Raw genomic sequence first — 20,000 nt, 5'->3', positions numbered from 1 at the left:
ACGGAACAGAATAACACTCTTCTTCTCTCCTAACGGAACAGAATAACACTCTTCTTCTCTCCTAACGGAACAGAATAACACTCTTCTTCTCTCCTAACAGAACAGAATAACACTCTTCTTCTCTCCTAACAGAACAGAATAACACTCTTCTTCTCTCCTAACAGAACAGAATAACACTCTTCTTCTCTCCTAACAGAACAGAATAACACTCTTCTTCTCTCCTAACAGAACAGAATAACACTCTTCTTCTCTCCTAACGGACCAGAATAACACTCTTCTTCTCTCCTAACAGAACAGAATAACACTCTTCTTCTCTCCTAACAGAACAGAATAACACTCTTCTTCTCTCCTAACAGAACAGAATAACACTCTTCTTCTCTCCTAACAGAACAGAATAACACTCTTCTTCTCTCCTAACAGAACAGAATAACACTCTTCTTCTCTCCTAACAGAACAGAATAACACTCTTCTTCTCTCCTAACAGAACAGAATAACACTCTTCTTCTCTCCTAACGGACCAGAATAACACTCTTCCTCTCTCCTAACAGAACAGAATAACACTCTTCTTCTCTCCTAACGGAACAGAATAACACTCTTCTTCTCTCCTAACGGACCAGAATAACACTCTTCTTCTCTCCTAACGGAACAGAATAACACTCTTCTTCTCTCCTAACGGAACAGAATAACACTCTTCTTCTCTCCTAACGGAACAGAATAACACTCTTCTTCTCTCCTAACGGAACAGAATAACACTCTTCTTCTCTCCTAACAGAACAGAATAACACTCTTCTTCTCTCCTAACGGAACAGAATAACACTCTTCTTCTCTCCTAACGGACCAGAATAACACTCTTCTTCTCTCCTAACGGAACAGAATAACACTCTTCTTCTCTCCTAACGGAACAGAATAACACTCTTCTTCTCTCCTAACGGAACAGAATAACACTCTTCTTCTCTCTAACGGACCAGAATAACACTCTTCTTCTCTCCTAACGGAACAGAATAACACTCTTCTTCTCTCCTAACGGAACAGAATAACACTCTTCTTCTCTCCTAACGGAACAGAATAACACTCTTCTTCTCTCCTAACGGAACAGAATAACACTCTTCTTCTCTCCTAACAGAACAGAATAACACTCTTCTTCTCTCCTAACAGAACAGAATAACACTCTTCTTCTCTCCTAACAGAACAGAATAACACTCTTCTTCTCTCCTAACAGAACAGAATAACACTCTTCTTCTCTCCTAACGGAACAGAATAACACTCTTCTTCTCTCCTAACAGAACAGAATAACACTCTTCTTCTCTCCTAACGGAACAGAATAACACTCTTCTTCTCTCCTAACAGAACAGAATAACACTCTTCTTCTCTCCTAACGGAACAGAATAACACTCTTCTTCTCTCCTAACAGAACAGAATAACACTCTTCTTCTCTCCTAACAGAACAGAATAACACTCTTCTTCTCTCCTAACGGAACAGAATAACACTCTTCTTCTCTCCTAACAGAACAGAATAACACTCTTCTTCTCTCCTAACGGAACAGAATAACACTCTTCTTCTCTCCTAACGGAACAGAATAACACTCTTCTTCTCTCCTAACAGAACAGAATAACACTCTTCTTCTCTCCTAACAGAACAGAATAACACTCTTCTTCTCTCCTAACAGAACAGAATAACACTCTTCTTCTCTCCTAACAGAACAGAATAACACTCTTCTTCTCTCCTAACAGAACAAAATAACACTCTTCTTCTCTCCTAACAGAACAGAATAACACTCTTCTTCTCTCCTAACAGAACAGAATAACACTCTTCTTCTCTCCTAACAGAACAGAATAACACTCTTCTTCTCTCCTAACAGAACAGAATAACACTCTTCTTCTCTCCTAACAGAACAGAATAACACTCTTCTTCTCTCCTAACGGAACAGAATAACACTCTTCTTCTCTCCTAACAGAACAGAATAACACTCTTCTTCTCTCCTAACGGAACAGAATAACACTCTTCTTCTCTCCTAACGGAACAGAATAACACTCTTCTTCTCTCCTAACAGAACAGAATAACACTCTTCTTCTCTCCTAACAGAACAGAATAACACTCTTCTTCTCTCCTAACAGAACAGAATAACACTCTTCTTCTCTCCTAACAGAACAGAATAACACTCTTCTTCTCTCCTAACAGAACAAAATAACACTCTTCTTCTCTCCTAACAGAACAGAATAACACTCTTCTTCTCTCCTAACAGAACAGAATAACACTCTTCTTCTCTCCTAACAGAACAGAATAACAGACCGAGTACTCCTGGTGAAGTGTATATCTGTGCTGGGGGTCGTGATCTTCATGTTCTTCCTGAACTCCTTTGTTCCCAGCATTCATCTGGAGCTGGGTAAGCTGCTGTAATGTCTCATTAAAACACTGGTACACGTCCCTAAAGGCAACCTATTCTCTGTGAAGTGCACTACTTTGGGCCCTGGTCAAAAAGTAATACACTACATACTGGTGAATAGGATGCCATTTTAGATACAGTCAGGTAACGAATGACTAAGAAGAAGTGTGTTGTTTTCACTGGTTGTATGTGCTGTTACTATAGTAACGTAATTATACATGGTTGTAGGTTTTGTTACTATAGTAACGTAATTATACATGGTTGTTGGTTCTGTTACTATAGTAATGCAATTATACATGGTTGTAGGTTCTGTTACTATAGTAATGTTATTATACATGGTTGTTGGTTCTGTTACTATAGTAATGTAAGTATACATGGTTGTAGGTTCTGTTACTATAGTAATGTAATTATACATGGTTGTAGGTTCTGTTACTATAGTAACGTAATTATACATGGTTGTAGGTTCTGTTACTATAGTAACGTAATTATACATGGTTGTAGGTTCTGTTACTATAGTAACATAATTATACATGGTTGTAGGTTCTGTTACCATAGTAACGTAATTGTACATGGTTGTTGGTTCTGTTACCATAGTAATGTAATTGTACATGGTTGTTGGTTCTGTTACTTTAGTAATGCAATTATACATGGTTGTAGGTTCTGTTACTATAGTAATGTAATTATACATGGTTGTTGGTTCTGTTACTATAGTAATTTAATTATACATGGTGGTAGGTTTTGTTACTATAGTAACGTAATTATACATGGTTGTAGGTTCTGTTACTATAGTAATGTAATTATACATGGTTGTTGGTTCTGTTACTATAGTAATGTAATTATACATGGTTGTAGGTTATTTTACTATTGTAATGTTATTATACATGGTTGTAGGTTATTTTACTATAGTAATGTTATTATACATGGTTGTAGGTTCTGTTACTATAGTAATGTAATTATACATGGTTGTAGGTTCTGTTACTATAGTAACGTAATTATACATGGTTGTTGGTTCTGTTACTATAGTAATGCAATTATACATGGTTGTAGGTTATTTTACTATAGTAATGTTATTATACATGGTTGTAGGTTCTGTTACTATAGTAATGTAATTATACATGGTTGTAGGTTCTGTTACTATAGTAATGTAATAAAAACCTCAATATACCAACAGTTCAATAAGCCCTGACTATAGGCCCTGTTAAAACCTGAATATACCAACAGTTCAATAAGCCCTGACTATAGGCCCTGTTAAAACCTGAATATACCAACAGTTCAATAAGCCCTGACTATAGGCCCTGTTAAAACCTGAATATACCAACAGTTCAATAAGCCCTGACTATAGGCCCTGTTAAAACCTGAATATACCAACAGTTCAATAAGCCCTGACTATAGGCCCTGTCAACCTGAATATACCAACAGTTCAATAAGCCCTGACTATAGGCCCTGTTAACCTGAATATACCAACAGTTCAATAAGCCCTAACTATAGGCCCTGTTAACCTGAATATACCAACAGTTCAATAAACCCTAACTATAGGCCCTGTTAACCTGAATATACCAACAGTTCAATAAGCCCTGACTATAGGCCCTGTTAACCTGATACTACCAACAGTTCAATGAGCCCTGACTATAGGCCCTGTTAACCTGAATATACCAACAGTTCAATAAGCCCTGTTAACCTGAATATACCAACAGTTCAATAAGCCCTAACCATAGGCCCTGTTAAAACCTGAATATACCAACAGTTCAATAAGCCCTGTTAACCTGAATATACCAACAGTTCAATAAGCCCTGACTATAGGCCCTGTTAACCTGAATATACCAACAGTTCAATAAGCCCTGTTAACCTGAATATACCAACAGTTCAATAAGCCCTGACTATAGGCCCTGTTAACCTGAATATACCAACAGTTCAATAAGCCCTAACCATAGGCCCTGTTAAAACCTGAATATACCAACAGTTCAATAAGCCCTGACTATAGGCCCTGTCAACCTGAATATACCAACAGTTCAATAAGCCCTGACTATAGGCCCTGTCAACCTGAATATACCAACAGTTCAATAAGCCCTGACTATAGGCCCTGTTAACATGAATATACCAACAGTTCAATAAGCCCTGACTATAGGCCCTGTTAAAACCTGAATATACCAACAGTTCAATAAGCCCTGACTATTTAATTTTTTATTTTTTTTAATTTTACCTTTATTTAACCAGGCAAGTCAGTTAAGAACAAATTCTTATTTTCAATGACGGCCTAGGAACAGTGGGTTAACTGCCTGTTCAGGGGCAGAACGACAGATTTGTACCTTGTCAGCTCGGGGGTTTGAACTCACAACCTTTCGGTTACTAGTCCACCGCTCTAACCACTAGGCTACCCTGCCGCCCTTTCAGGCCCTTTTAACCTGATACTACCAACAGTTCAATAAGCCCTGTTAAAACCTGAATATACCAACAGTTCAATAACCACTGACTATAGGCCCTGTCAACCTGAATATACCAACAGTTCAATAAGCCCTGACTATAGGCCCTGTCAACCTGAATATACCAACAGTTCAATAAGCCCTGACTATAGGCCCTGTTAACCTGAATATACCAACAGTTCAATAAGCCCTGACTATAGGCCCTATCAACCTGAATATACCAACAGTTCAATAAGCCCTGACTATAGGCCCTGTCAACCTGAATATACCAACAGTTCAATAAGCCCTGACTATAGGCCCTGTCAACCTGAATATACCAACAGTTCAATAAGCCCTGACTATAGGCCCTGTCAACCTGAATATACCAACAGTTCAATAAGCCCTGACTATAGGCCCTGTCAACCTGAATATACCAACAGTTCAATAAGCCCTGACTATAGGCCCTGTCAACCTGAATATACCAACAGTTCAATAAGCCCTGACTATAGGCCCTGTTAACCTGAATATACCAACAGTTCAATAAGCCCTGACAACCTGAATATACCAACAGTTCAATAAGCCCTGACTATAGGCCCTGTCAACCCGAATATACCAACAGTTCAATAAGCCCTGACTATAGGCCCTGTTAACCTGAATATACCAACAGTTCAATAAGCCCTGACTATAGGCCCTGTCAACCTGAATATACCAACAGTTCAATAAGCCCTGACTATAGGCCCTGTTAACCTGAATATACCAACAGTTCAATAAGCCCTGTTAAAACCTGAATATACCAACAGTTCAATAAGCCCTGACTATAGGCCCTGTTAACCTGATACTACCAACAGTGCAATAACTGTTGTTTACACAACCTATTCACTCCCAGAAGGTGTTTTGGATATTGAGCGTCATTATATTTTCATTATGTTGACACAGAAACATTTAATTTGGCTTATAATAATGGTCCGCTCACTTGTATTTTTTTTTTATTTTTTTATTTAACTAGGCAAGTCCGTTAAGAACAAATTCTTATTTCCAACGACGGCCTGACAAAAGGCCTCCTGCGGGGATGAAGGCCTGGGATTAAAAATGTAAAAAAATAAATATAGGAAAAAACACACATCACGACAAGAGACACCACAACACTACATAAAGAGAGACAACACTACATAAAGAGAGACACCACAACACTACATAAAGAGAGACACCACAACACTACATAAAGAGAGACACCACAACACTACATAAAGAGAGACACCACAACATAAAGAGAGACACCACAACACTACATAAAGAGAGACACCACTACATAAAGAGAGACACCACAACACTACATAAAGAGAGACACTACAACACTACATAAAGCGAGACAACACAACACTACATAAAGAGAGACACCACAACACTACATAAAGAGAGACACCACAACACTACATAAAGAGAGACAACACTACATAAAGAGAGACAACACTACATAAAGAGAGACACCACAACACTACGTAAAGAGAGACACCACAACACTACATAAAGAGAGACAACACTACATAAAGAAAGACAACACTACATAAAGAGAGACACCACAACACTACATAAAGAGAGACACCACAACACTACATAAAGAGAGACAACACTACATAAAGAGAGACAACACTACATAAAGAGAGACAACACTACATAAAGAGAGACACCACAACACTACATAAAGAGAGACACCACAACACTACATAAAGAGAGACAACACTACATAAAGAAAGACAACACTACATAAAGAGAGACACCACAACACTACATAAAGAGAGACACCACAACACTACATAAAGAGAGACAACACTACATAAAGAGAGACAACACTACATAAAGAGAGACACCACAACACTACATAAAGAGAGACAACACTACATAAAGAGAGACACCACAACACTACATAAAGAGAGACAACACAACACTACATAAAGAGAGACACCACAACACTACATAAAGAGAGACACCACAACACTACATAAAGAGAGACAACACTACATAAAGAAAGACAACACTACATAAAGAGAGACACCACAACACTACATAAAGAGAGACACCACAACACTACATAAAGAGAGACAACACTACATAAAGAGAGACAACACTACATAAAGAGAGACACCACAACACTACATAAAGAGAGACACCACAACACTACATAAAGAGAGACACTACAACACTACATAAAGAGAGACACCACAACACTACATAAAGAGAGACACCACAACACTACATAAAGAGAGACACTACAACACCACATAAAGAGAGACATCACAACACTACATAAAGAGAGACCTAAGACAACAGCATGATAGGAACACAACATGATAACAACACGGTAGCATCAGAGCATGGTAGAAACACAGCATGGTAGAAACACAGCATGGTAGCAAAACAACATGATAACAATACGGTAGCATCACAACATGGTAGAAACACAGCATGGTAGCAACACAACATGATAACAACACGGTAGCATCACAACATGGTAGAAACACAGCATGGTCGCAACACAACATGATAACAACACGGTAGCATCACAACATGGTAGAAACACAGCATGGTAGCAACACAACATGATAACAACACGGTAGCATCACAGCATGGTAGAAACAGAGCATGGTAGAAACACAGCATGGTAGAAACACAGCATGGTAGAAACACAACATGGTAGCAACACAACATGGTAGCAACACAACATGATAACAACACGGTAGCATTACAACATGGTAGAAACACAGCATGGTAGAAACACAACATGGTAGAAACACAGCATGGTAGAAACACAACATGGTAGCAACACAGCATGGTAGAAACACAGCATGGTAGAAACACAGCATGGTAGCAACACAGCATGGTAGCAACACAACATGGTAGCAACACAACATGGTAGCAACACAACATGGTAGAAACACAACATGGTAGAAACACAACATGGTATCAACACAACATGATAACAACAAAGTAGCAGCACAACATGGTAGAAACACAGCATGGTAGCAACACAACATGATAACAACACAGTAGCAGCACAACATGGTTGAAACACAGCATGATCGCAACACAACATGATAACAACACGGTAGCATCACAACATGGTAGAAACACAGCATGGTAGCAACACAACATGATAACAACACGGTAGCATCACAGCATGGTAGAAACACAGCATGGTAGAAACACAGCATGGTAGAAACACAGCATGGTAGAAACACAACATGGTAGAAACACAACATGATAACAACGAGGTAGCATCACAACACGGTAGAAACACAGCATGGTAGAAACACAGCATGGTAAAAACACAGCATGGTAGCAACACAACATGGTAGAAACACAACATGGTAGCAACACAACATGATAACAACACAGTAGCAGCACAACATGGTAGAAACACAGCATGGTAGCAACACAACATGGTAGCAGCACAAAACATGGTACAAATATTATTGGGCACAGACAACAGCACAAAGGGTAAGAAGGTAGAGACAACAATACATCACACAAATCAGTCACAACTGTCAGTAAGAGTGTCCATGATTGAGTCTTTGAATGAAGATGGAGATAAAACTGTCCAGTTTGAGTGTTTGTTGCAGCTCGTTAATCACTATGATGGGAATGTGTCTGTGGATCCGTAGAGGTTTCTCACGTCGCAGGAATATAGGCCAGACATTTCCATTGATAGGCCAAAATGTTGTCTCACTCACTCTGTGAGTAACTACAAAAACCACCTGAGTCTCACTCTGTGAGTAACTATAGAAAACAACCTGAGTCTCACTCTGTGAGTAACTATAGAAATCAACCTGAGTCTCACTCTGTGAGTAACTATAGAAAACAACCTGAGTCTCTCTGTGAGTAGCTATAGAAAACAACATGAGTCTCACTCTGTGAGTAACTATAGAAAACAACCTTAGTCTCACTGTGAGTAACTATAGAAAACAACCTGAGTCTCACTCTGTGAGTAACTATAGAAAACAACCTGAGTCTCACTGTGAGTAACTGTAGAAAACAACCTGAGTCTCACTGTGAGTAACTGTAGAAAACAACCTTAGTCTCACTCTGTGAGTAACTATAGAAAACAACCCGAATCTCACTCTGTGAGTAACTATAGAAAACAACCTGAGTCTCACTCTGTGAGTAACTACAAATACCACCTGAGTCTCACTCTGTGAGTAACTATAGAAAACAACCTGAGTCTCACTCTGTGAGTAACTATAGAAAACCACCTGAGTCTCACCCTGTGAGTAACTATAGAGAACAACCTGAGTCTCACTCTGTGAGTAACTACAAAAACCACCTGAGTCTCACTCTGTGAGTAACTATAGAAATCAACCTGAGTCTCACTCTGTGAGTAACTATAGAAAACAACCTGAGTCTCACTCTGTGAGTAACTATAGAAAACAACCTGAGTCTCACTCTGTGAGTAACTAGGAGAGGTTGCTTCTGTTATAGAGAGGAGAGGTTGCTTCTGTTATAGAGAGGAGAGGTTGCTTCTGTTATGAGAGGAGAGGTTGCTTCTGTTATAGAGAGGAGAGGTTGCTTCTGTTATGAGAGGAGAGGTTGCTTCTGTTATAGAGAGGAGAGGTTGCTTCTGTTATAGAGAGGAGAGGTTGCTTCTGTTATAGAGAGGAGAGGTTGCTTCTGTTATGAGAGGAGAGGTTGCTTCTGTTATGAGAGGAGAGGTTGCTTCTGTTATAGAGAGGAGAGGTTGCTTCTGTTATGAGAGGAGAGGTTGCTTCTGTTATAGAGAGGAGAGGTTGCTTCTGTTATAGAGAGGAGAGGTTGCTTCTGTTATGAGAGGAGAGGTTGCTTCTGTTATAGAGGGGAGAGGTTGCTTCTGTTATAGAGAGGAGAGGTTGCTTCTGTTATAGAGAGGAGAGGTTGCTTCTGTTATAGAGAGGAGAGGTTGCTTCTGTTATAGAGAGGAGAGGTTGCTTCTGTTATAGAGGGGAGAGGTTGCTTCTGTTATGAGAGGAGAGGTTGCTTCTGGTAGAGAGGGGAGAGGTTGCTTCTGTTATAGAGAGGAGAGGTTGCTTCTGTTATAGAGAGGAGAGGTTGCTTCTGTTATAGAGGGGAGAGGTTGCTTCTGTTATGAGAGGAGAGGTTGCTTCTGGTATAGAGGGGAGAGGTTGCTTCTGTTATAGAGGGGAGAGGTTGCTTCTGTTATGAGAGGAGAGGTTGCTTCTGTTATAGAGAGGAGAGGTTGCTTCTGTTATAGAGAGGAGAGGTTGCTTCTGTTATAGAGGGGAGAGGTTGCTTCTGTTATGAGAGGAGAGGTTGCTTCTGTTATAGAGGGGAGAGGTTGCTTCTGTTATAGAGAGGAGAGGTTGCTTCTGTTATAGAGAGGAGAGGTTGCTTCTGTTATAGAGGGGAGAGGTTGCTTCTGTTATAGAGAGGAGAGGTTGCTTCTGTTATAGAGAGGAGAGGTTGCTTCTGTTATGAGAGGAGAGGTTGCTTCTGGTATAGAGGGGAGAGGTTGCTTCTGTTATAGAGGGGAGAGGTTGCTTCTGTTATAGAGAGGAGAGGTTGCTTCTGTTATAGAGGGGAGAGGTTGTAGCATCCTGTCATACTCTATATCTTCCTGGCTGGGCCAAGTAGCATCCTGTCATACTCCATATCTTCCTGTCTGGGCCAAGTAGCATCCTGTCATACTCCATATCTTCCTGTCTGGGCCAAGTAGCATCCTGTCATACTCCATATCTTCCTGGCAGGGCCAAGTAGGATCTTGTCATACTCTATATCTTCCTGGCTGGGCCAAGTAGCATCCTGTCATACTCTATATCTTCCTGTCTGGGCCAAGTAGAATCCAGTCACACGCTTTGTTCTGCTGCGAATCAACCACTAACACAACCAAAACAATAATATCATGTCAATATCAATATCAATATCATATCAGGTTATATACAGGGTATTACGGTACAGAGTCAATGTGGAGGCTATATACAGGGTGTACCGGTACAGAGTCAATGTGGAGGCTATATACAGGGTATTACAGTACAGAGTCAATGTGGAGGCTATATACAGGGTATTACGGTACAGAGTCAATGTGGAGGCTATATACAGGGTGTTACGGTACAGAGTCAATGTGGAGGCTATATACAGGGTGTTACGGTACAGAGTCAATGTGGAGGCTATATACAGGGTATTACGGTACAGAGTCAGTGTGGAGGCTATATACAGGGGGTACCGGTACAGAGTCAATGTGGAGGCTATATACAGGGTGTTACGGTACAGAGTCAATGTGGAGGCTATATACAGGGTATTACGGTACAGAGTCAGTGTGGAGGCTATATACAGGGTGTTACGGTACAGAGTCAATGTGGAGGCTATATACAGGGTATTACGGTACAGAGTCAGTGTGGAGGCTATATACAGGGGGTACCGGTACAGAGTCAATGTGGAGGCTATATACAGGGGGTACCGGTACAGAGTCAATGTGGAGGCTATATACAGGGGGTACCGGTACAGAGTCAATGTGGAGGCTATATACAGGGTATTACGGTACAGAGTCAATGTGGAGGCTATATACAGGGTATTACGGTACAGAGTCAATGTGGAGGCTATATACAGGGTGTTACGGTACAGAGTCAATGTGGAGGCTATATACAGGGTATTACGGTACAGAGTCAGTGTGGAGGCTATATACAGGGGGTACCGGTACAGAGTCAATGTGGAGGCTATATACAGGGGGTACCGGTACAGAGTCAATGTGGAGGCTATATACAGGGGGTACCGGTACAGAGTCAATGTGGAGGCTATATACAGGGTATTACGGTACAGAGTCAGTGTGGAGGCTATATACAGGGTGTACCACTACAGAGTCAGTGTGGAGGCTATATACAGGGTATTACGGTACAGAGTCAATGTGGAGGCTATATACAGGGGGTACCGGTACAGAGTCAATGTGGAGGCTATATACAGGGGGTACCGGTACAGAGTCAATGTGGAGGCTATATACAGGGGGTACCGGTACAGAGTCAATGTGGAGGCTATATACAGGGTGTACCACTACAGAGTCAATGTGGAGGCTATATACAGTGTGTTATGGTACAGAGTCAATGTGGAGGCTATATACAGGTGGTACGGTACAGAGTCAATGTGGAGGCCATATACAGGGGGTACCGGTACAGAGTCAATGTGGAGGCTATATACAGGGTGTACCACTACAGAGTCAATGTGGAGGCTATATACAGTGTGTTATGGTACAGAGTCAATGTGGAGGCTATATACAGGTGGTACGGTACAGAGTCAATGTGGAGGCTATATACAGGGGGTACCGGTACAGAGTCAATGTGGAGGCTATATACAGGGGGTACCGGTACAGAGTCAATGTGGAGGCTATATACAGGGGGTACCGGTACAGAGTCAATGTGGAGGCTATATACAGGGTGTTATGGTACAGAGTCAATGTGACGGCTATATACAGGGTGTACCGGTACAGAGTCAATGTGGAGGCTATATACAGGGGGTACCGGTACTGAGTCAATGTGGAGGTTATATACAGGGGGTACCGGTACAGAGTCAATGTGGAGGCTATATACAGGGTGTTACGGTACAGAGTCATTGTGGAGGCTATATACAGGGTGTTACGATACAGAGTCAATGTGGAGGCTATATACAGGGGGTACCGGTACAGAGTCAATGTGGAGGCTATATACAGGGTGTTACGGTACAGAGTCAATGTGGAGGCTATATACAGGGGGTACCGGTACAGAGTCAATGTGGAGGCTATATACAGGGGGTACCGGTACAGAGTCAATGTGGAGGCTATATACAGGGTATTACGGTACAGAGTCAATGTGGAGGCTATATACAGGGGGTACCGGTACAGAGTCAATGTGGAGGTTATATACAGGGGGTACCGGTACAGAGTCAATGTGGAGGCTATATACAGGGTGTTACGGTACAGAGTCAATGTGGAGGCTATATACAGGGGGTACCGGTACAGAGTCAATGTGGAGGCTATATACAGAGGGTACCAGTACAGAGTCAATGTGGAGGCTATATACAGGGGGTACCGGTACAGAGTCAATGTGGAGGCTATATACAGGGGGTACCAGTACAGAGTCAATGTGGAGGCTATATACAGGGGGTACTGGTACAGAGTCAGAGTGGAGCCTATATACAGGGGGTACCGGTACAGAGTCAATGTGGAGGCTATATACAGGGTGTTACGTTACAGAGTCAATGTGGAGGCTATATACAAGGGGTACCGGTACAGAGTCAATGTGGAGGCTATATACAGAGGGTACCAGTACAGAGTCAATGTGGAGGCTATATACAGGGGGTACCGGTACAGAGTCAATGTGTAGGCTATATACAGGGGGTACCGGTACAGAGTCAATGTGGAGGCTATATACAGGGGGTACCAGTACAGAGTCAGAGTGGAGGCTATATACAGGGGGCACCGGTACAGAGTCAGAGTGGAGGCTATATACAAGGTATTACGGTACAGAGTCAATGTGGAGGCTATATACAGGGGGCACCGGTACAGAGTCAGAGTGGAGGCTATATACAGTGGGTACCGGTACAGAGTCAATGTGGAGGCTATATACAGGGGTACCGGTACAGAGTCAATGTGGAGGCTATATACAGGGGGCACCGGTACAGAGTCAGAGTGGAGGCTATATACAGGGGGTACCGGTACATAGTCAATGTGTAATCTTGCGGGGGGGACCGCTGTCTTTGTAATTGAGGTAATTAATTATGTAGCTAGAGTTATTAAACTAGCAGCAGTGTGTGTGTTTGATTAACTGTTCAGGAGTATTTTGGCTCGGGAGTAGAAGCTGTTTAGAAGCATTTTGGACTTAGCCCTAGACTCCTCTCTAACAGCTTGTTTTAAACCAGCCTATCAAAACCCTTTCAGATCGTCTCTAACAGCTTGTTTTGAACCAGCCTATCAAAACCCTTTCAGATCGTCTATAAGAGCTGGTTTTGAACCAGCCTACCAAAACCCTTTCAGATCGTCTCTAACACCTGGTTTTAAACCAGCCTATCAAAACCCTTTCAGATCGTCTCTAACAGCTTGTTTTTAACCAGCCTATCAAAACCCTTTCAGATCGTCTATAAGAGCTGGTTTTGAACCAGCCTACCAAAACCCTTTCAGGTCGTCTCTAACACCTGGTTTTAAACCAGCCTATCAAAACCCTTTCAGATCGTCTCTAACACCTGGTTTTGAACCAGCCTATCAAAACCCTTTCAGATCGTCTCTAACACCTGGTTTTAAACCAGCCTACCAAAACCCTTTCAGATCGTCTCTAAGAGCTGGTTTTAAACCAGCCTATCAAAACCCTTTCAGATCGTCTCTAACACCTGGTTTTGAACCAGCCTACCAAAACCCTTTCAGATCGTCTCTAACACCTGGTTTTAAACCAGCCTATCAAAACCCTTTCAGATCGTCTCTAACAGCTTGTTTTTAACCAGCCTATCAAAACCCTTTCAGATCGTCTCTAACAGCTTGTTTTTAACCAGCCTACCAAAACCCTTTCAGATCGTCTCTAACACCTGGTTTTAAACCAGCCTATCAAAACCCTTTCAGATCGTCTCTAACAGCTTGTTTTTAACCAGCCTATCAAAACCCTTTCAGATCGTCTCTAACAGCTTGTTTTTAACCAGCCTACCAAAACCCTTTCAGATCGTCTCTAACACCTGGTTTTGAACCAGCCTACCAAAACCCTTTCAGATCGTCTCTAACACCTGGTTTTGAACCAGCCTATCAAAACCTTTTCAGATCGTCTCTAACAGCTTGTTTTTAACCAGCCTACCAAAACCCTTTCAGATCGTCTCTAACACCTGGTTTTAAACCAGCCTATCAAAACCTTTTCAGATCGTCTCTAAGAGCTGGTTTTAAACCAGCCTAAGAGCTGGTTTTAAACCAGCCTATCAAAACCCTTTCAGATCGTCTCTAACACCTGGTTTTGAACCAGCCTATCAAAACCCTTTCAGATCGTCTCTAAGAGCTGGTTTTGAACCAGCCTATCAAAACCCTTTCAGATCGTCTCTAACAGCTGGTTTTGAACCAGCCTATCAAAACCCTTTCAGATCGTCTCTAACACCTGGTTTTGAACCAGCCTATCAAAACCCTTTCAGATCGTCTCTAACACCTGGTTTTAAACCAGCCTATCAAAACCTTTTCAGATCGTCTCTAAAAGCTGGTTTTAAACCAGCCTATCAAAACCCTTTTAGATCGTCTCTAAAAGCTGGTTTTAAACCAGCCTATCAAAACCTCTTCATATCCTCTCTACGAGCTGATAAGATGAAACTCACCAACACGGTGGTGTTCTCTGATTTGCTTTGCATCTTGGTACTCGTCTGTAGTCGGTACAGCCGATCTTCTGTCTGTGGAGTACAAACAATTTGGGCTACACATTAATAGGGTTTAGACTCTTATGGATTAAACCAGTCGATCAAGATATATGCTCTCTAATAGCAGGTTTTAAACCAGCTGTAACAATGATGCTGGGTTTTATGATGCACATGGTGTCTTTAATGATAATATCGAGCACAGAGCGATAACTAAACAAGAGCAGCGTCTGGACATGAACACAGATCCAATAGTGCTTGATAAGAGATGCTTGGGAGTGATGGGATGATGAGGTGATGGGATGATGAGGTGATGGGATGATAGGAGTGATGGGGATGATAGGAGTGATGGGGATGATAGGAGTGATGGGATGATAGGAGTGATGGGATGATAGGAGTGATGGGATGATGGGAGTGATGGGATGATAGGAGTGATGGGATGATGGGAGTGATGGGATGATGGGAGTGATGGGATGATGGGAGTGATGGGATGATGGGAGTGATGGGATGATAGGAGTGATGGGATGATAGGAGTGATGGGATGATAGGAGTGATGGGATGATAGGAGTGATGGGATGATGGGAGTGATGGGGTGATGGGATGATAGGAGTGATGGGATGATAGGAGTGATGGGATGATAGGAGTGATGGGATAATGGGAGTGATGGGGATGATGGGGTGATGGGATGATAGGAGTGATGGGATGATAGGAGTGATGGGATGATGAGGTGATGGGATGATAGGAGTGATGGGATGATAGGAGTGATGGGATGATAGGAGTGATGGGATAATGGGAGTGATGGGGATGATGGGGTGATGGGATGATAGGAGTGATGGGATGATAGGAGTGATGGGATGATGAGGTGATGGGATGATAGGAGTGATGGGATGATAGGAGTGATGGGATGATAGGAGTGATGGGATAATGGGAGTGATGGGGATGATGGGGTGATGGGATGATAGGGGTGATGGGATGATAGGAGTGATGGGATGATAGGAGTGATGGGATGATAGGAGTGATGGGATAATGGGAGTGATGGGGATGATGGGGTGATGGGATGATAGGAGTGATGGGATGATATGAGTGATGGGATGATAGGAGTGATGGGATAATGGGAGTGATGGGGATGATGGGGTGATGGGATGATAGGAGTGATGGGATGATAGGAGTGATGGGATGATGAGGTGATGGGATGATAGGAGTGATGGGATGATAGGAGTGATGGGATGATAGGAGTGATGGGATAATGGGAGTGATGGGGATGATGGGGTGATGGGATGATAGGGGTGATGGGATGATAGGAGTGATGGGATGATAGGAGTGATGGGATGATGGGAGTGATGGGATGATGGGAGTGATGGGATGATAGGAGTGATGGGATGATGGGAGTGATGGGATGATAGGAGTGATGGGATGATAGGAGTGATGGGATGATAGGAGTGATGGGATGATGGGGTGATGGGATGATAGGAGTGATGGGATGATAGGAGTGATGGGATAATGGGAGTGATGGGGATGATGGGGTGATGGGATGATAGGAGTGATGGGATGATAGGAGTGATGGGATGATGAGGTGATGGGATGATAGGAGTGATGGGATGATAGGAGTGATGGGATGATAGGAGTGATGGGATAATGGGAGTGATGGGGATGATGGGGTGATGGGATGATAGGAGTGATGGGATGATAGGAGTGATGGGATGATGAGGTGATGGGATGATAGGAGTGATGGGATGATAGGAGTGATGGGATGATAGGAGTGATGGGATAATGGGAGTGATGGGGATGATGGGGTGATGGGATGATAGGGGTGATGGGATGATAGGAGTGATGGGATGATAGGAGTGATGGGATGATAGGAGTGATGGGATAATGGGAGTGATGGGGATGATGGGGTGATGGGATGATAGGAGTGATGGGATGATATGAGTGATGGGATGATAGGAGTGATGGGATAATGGGAGTGATGGGGATGATGGGGTGATGGGATGATAGGAGTGATGGGATGATAGGAGTGATGGGATGATGAGGTGATGGGATGATAGGAGTGATGGGATGATAGGAGTGATGGGATGATAGGAGTGATGGGATAATGGGAGTGATGGGGATGATGGGGTGATGGGATGATAGGGGTGATGGGATGATAGGAGTGATGGGATGATAGGAGTGATGGGATGATGGGAGTGATGGGATGATGGGAGTGATGGGATGATAGGAGTGATGGGATGATGGGAGTGATGGGATGATAGGAGTGATGGGATGATAGGAGTGATGGGATGATAGGAGTGATGGGATGATAGGAGTGATGGGATGATGGGAGTGATGGGGTGATGGGGTGATGGGATGATAGGAGTGATGGGATGATAGGAGTGATGGGATGATAGGAGTGATGGGATGATGAGGTGATGGGATGATAGGAGTGATGGGATGATAGGAGTGATGGGATGATGGGAGTGATGGGGTGATGGGATGATAGGAGTGATGGGGATGATGGGGTGATGGGGATGATGGGGTGATGGGGATGATGGGGTGATGGGATGATAGGAGTGATGGGGATGATGGGGTGATGGGGATGATGGGGTGATGGGGTGATGGGGTGATGGAGTGATGGAGTGATGGGATGATGGGAGTGATGGGATGATGGGATAAGGGAGTGATGGGATGATGGGGTGATGGGATGATGAGGTGATGGGATGATAGGAGTGATGGGATGATGGGGTGATGGGATGATAGGAGTGATGGGGTGATGGGATGATGGAGTGATGGGATGATAGGAGTGATGGGATGATGGGGTGATGGGATGATAGGAGTGATGGGGTGATGGGATAAGGGAGTGATGGGATGATGGGATAAGGGAGTGATGGGATGATGGGATAAGGGAGTGATGGGATGATGGGATAAGGGAGTGATGGGATGATAGGAGTGATAGGAGTGATGGGATGAGGGAATGATGGGAGTGATAGGGTGATGGGATGATGGGAATGATGGGAGTGATAGGGTGATGGGGTGATGGGACGCAGGTTTGCTGTAATGAGGATTGTCAGGTGTGCGTAATGATGGGTGGTCAGGTGTGTGTAATGATTGGTTGCCAGGTGTGTGTAATGATTGGTTGTCAGGTGTGTGTAATGATTGGTTGTCAGGTGTGTGTAATGATTCATTTTCAGGTATGTGTAATGATTGGTTGTCAGGTGTGTGTAATGATTGGTTGTCAGGTGTGTGTAATGATTAGTTGTCAGGTATGTGTAATGATTGGTTGTCAGGTATGTGTAATGATTGGTTGTCAGGTGTGTGTAATGATTGGTTGTCAGGTATGTGTAATGATTGGTTGTCAGGTGTGTGTAATGATTGGTTGTCAGGTATGTGTAATGATTGGTTGTCAGGTGTGTGTAATGATTGGTTGTCAGGTATGTGGAAGGATTGGTTGTCAGGTATGTGTAATGATTGGTTGTCAGGTATGCGTAATGATTGGTTGTCAGGTGTGTGTAATGATTGATTGTCAGGTGTGTGTAATGATTGATTGTCAGGACTGGTGGTTAGTAAACCGGAGACATCGTGAGCCGGAGTCGAATGTCGCAGGCCAGGGGGACAGCCCCGAGGGCGAGGAACAGACCAGTCTGGATGGCGAAGGTGGAAATCTCGGATTATGTTGGGATCTAGAATGTCATCTACGGGATCCCATATGCGCTCCTCTGGTCCTTAACCCTCCCAATCCACCAGGTACTGAGGCCGATCCCCATGACGTCGGCAGTCTTGGAGGGATCTGATGGCATAGCCGTGGCTTCCCTCGATGTCCAGGGGAGGCGGAGGGTTCTCTTGGGGGACGGCATCAGCTCGAGGACCAGGAATCACCGACCTGAGGAGGGAAACATGAAAAGAGGTTTTGATCTGGTAGTTGGTGGGGAGTTGTAATTGATCCTCTCCACCTGCCCGTTGGACTGAGGCCGGTACCCGGATGTGGAGACCAGAGAGGTAGGGAGACCAGAGAGAGGTAGGGAGACCAGAGAGAGGTAGGGAGACCAGAGAGAGGTAGGGACACGAGAGAGTGGTAGGGAGACCAGAGAGAGGTAGGGAGACCAGAGAGGGGTAGGGAGACCAGAGAGAGGTAGGGAGACCAGAGAGAGGTAGGGAGACCAGAGAGAGGTAGGGAGACCAGAGAGAGGTAGGGAGACCAGAGAGAGGTAGGGAGACCAGAGAGGGGTAGGGAGACCAGAGAGAGGAATAAAATGTCAGGATTTAGAGAATCTGTCCACAACAACCATAATTGTAGTGAAACCATCAGAAGCAGGGAGATCAGTAACAAGATGGGACCAAGGCCGCTGAGGCACGGGAAGGGAAAGGAATTTTTACCCTGCTGGAACGTGCCGGGGAGATTTGGTTTGGGCACGTACGAAGCAAGAGTTGACATGGTGGGTGATGTCCTGCGCCAAGGTGGGCCAGCAGTACTTTTGAATTGAATGGTGCGGGTGATATCTGGGTGTCCAGCGGCGAGGGATGTGTTGCGCCCAGGGAACAACCGATCCCTTACCCCCGTGGGGATGTAGATGCGCTCCTGAAAGCAGGTAGCAGGCGCGGGTTCCCTCTCCAGAGAATGACAGATGCATACGTCCCAAAGCACGGGGGCAACGATTCGGGAGGGCTGAATGATGGGCGCACTCAGGACAGAAACCTCTCTCGAATCGTGGAGACGGGACAGGGCATCGGCTTTGGTGTTCTTTGAACCTGGGCGATATGACATGGTGAAGTTGAATCAAGGGAAGAAAAGGGCCCACCTTGCTTGGTGCAGGTTCAACCGCTTCGCTGTCCGTATGTACTCCAGGTTCCGATGATCGATGAGGATGATAAATGGGCCCTTGGCGCCCTCCAGCCAGTGTCTCCACTCCTCTATTTCCAACTT

The 20,000-nt window shown here is 43.7% G+C and overlaps 1 protein-coding gene across 1 annotated transcript in view; it reads left to right on the top strand.

Moving 5' to 3' along the window:
- oca2 (oculocutaneous albinism II) overlaps window positions 1-20,000 on the top strand; it is a 229,428-nt gene that overhangs the window by 162,495 nt on the left and 46,933 nt on the right. Inside the window, exon 17 of the mRNA XM_064933250.1 lies at window positions 2,276-2,384. Within this exon, the coding sequence (XP_064789322.1) occupies window positions 2,276-2,384 (109 nt within the window). The remainder of the gene's footprint in view (window positions 1-2,275; window positions 2,385-20,000) is intronic.

This window comes from Oncorhynchus masou, chromosome 24 (genome assembly GCF_036934945.1).
Source record: "Oncorhynchus masou masou isolate Uvic2021 chromosome 24, UVic_Omas_1.1, whole genome shotgun sequence".
NCBI classification, from domain to species: Eukaryota; Metazoa; Chordata; class Actinopteri; order Salmoniformes; family Salmonidae; genus Oncorhynchus; species Oncorhynchus masou.
The sequence above is the reverse complement of the archived record's forward strand: the minus strand, read 5'-3'. Positions and strand labels throughout refer to the sequence as shown.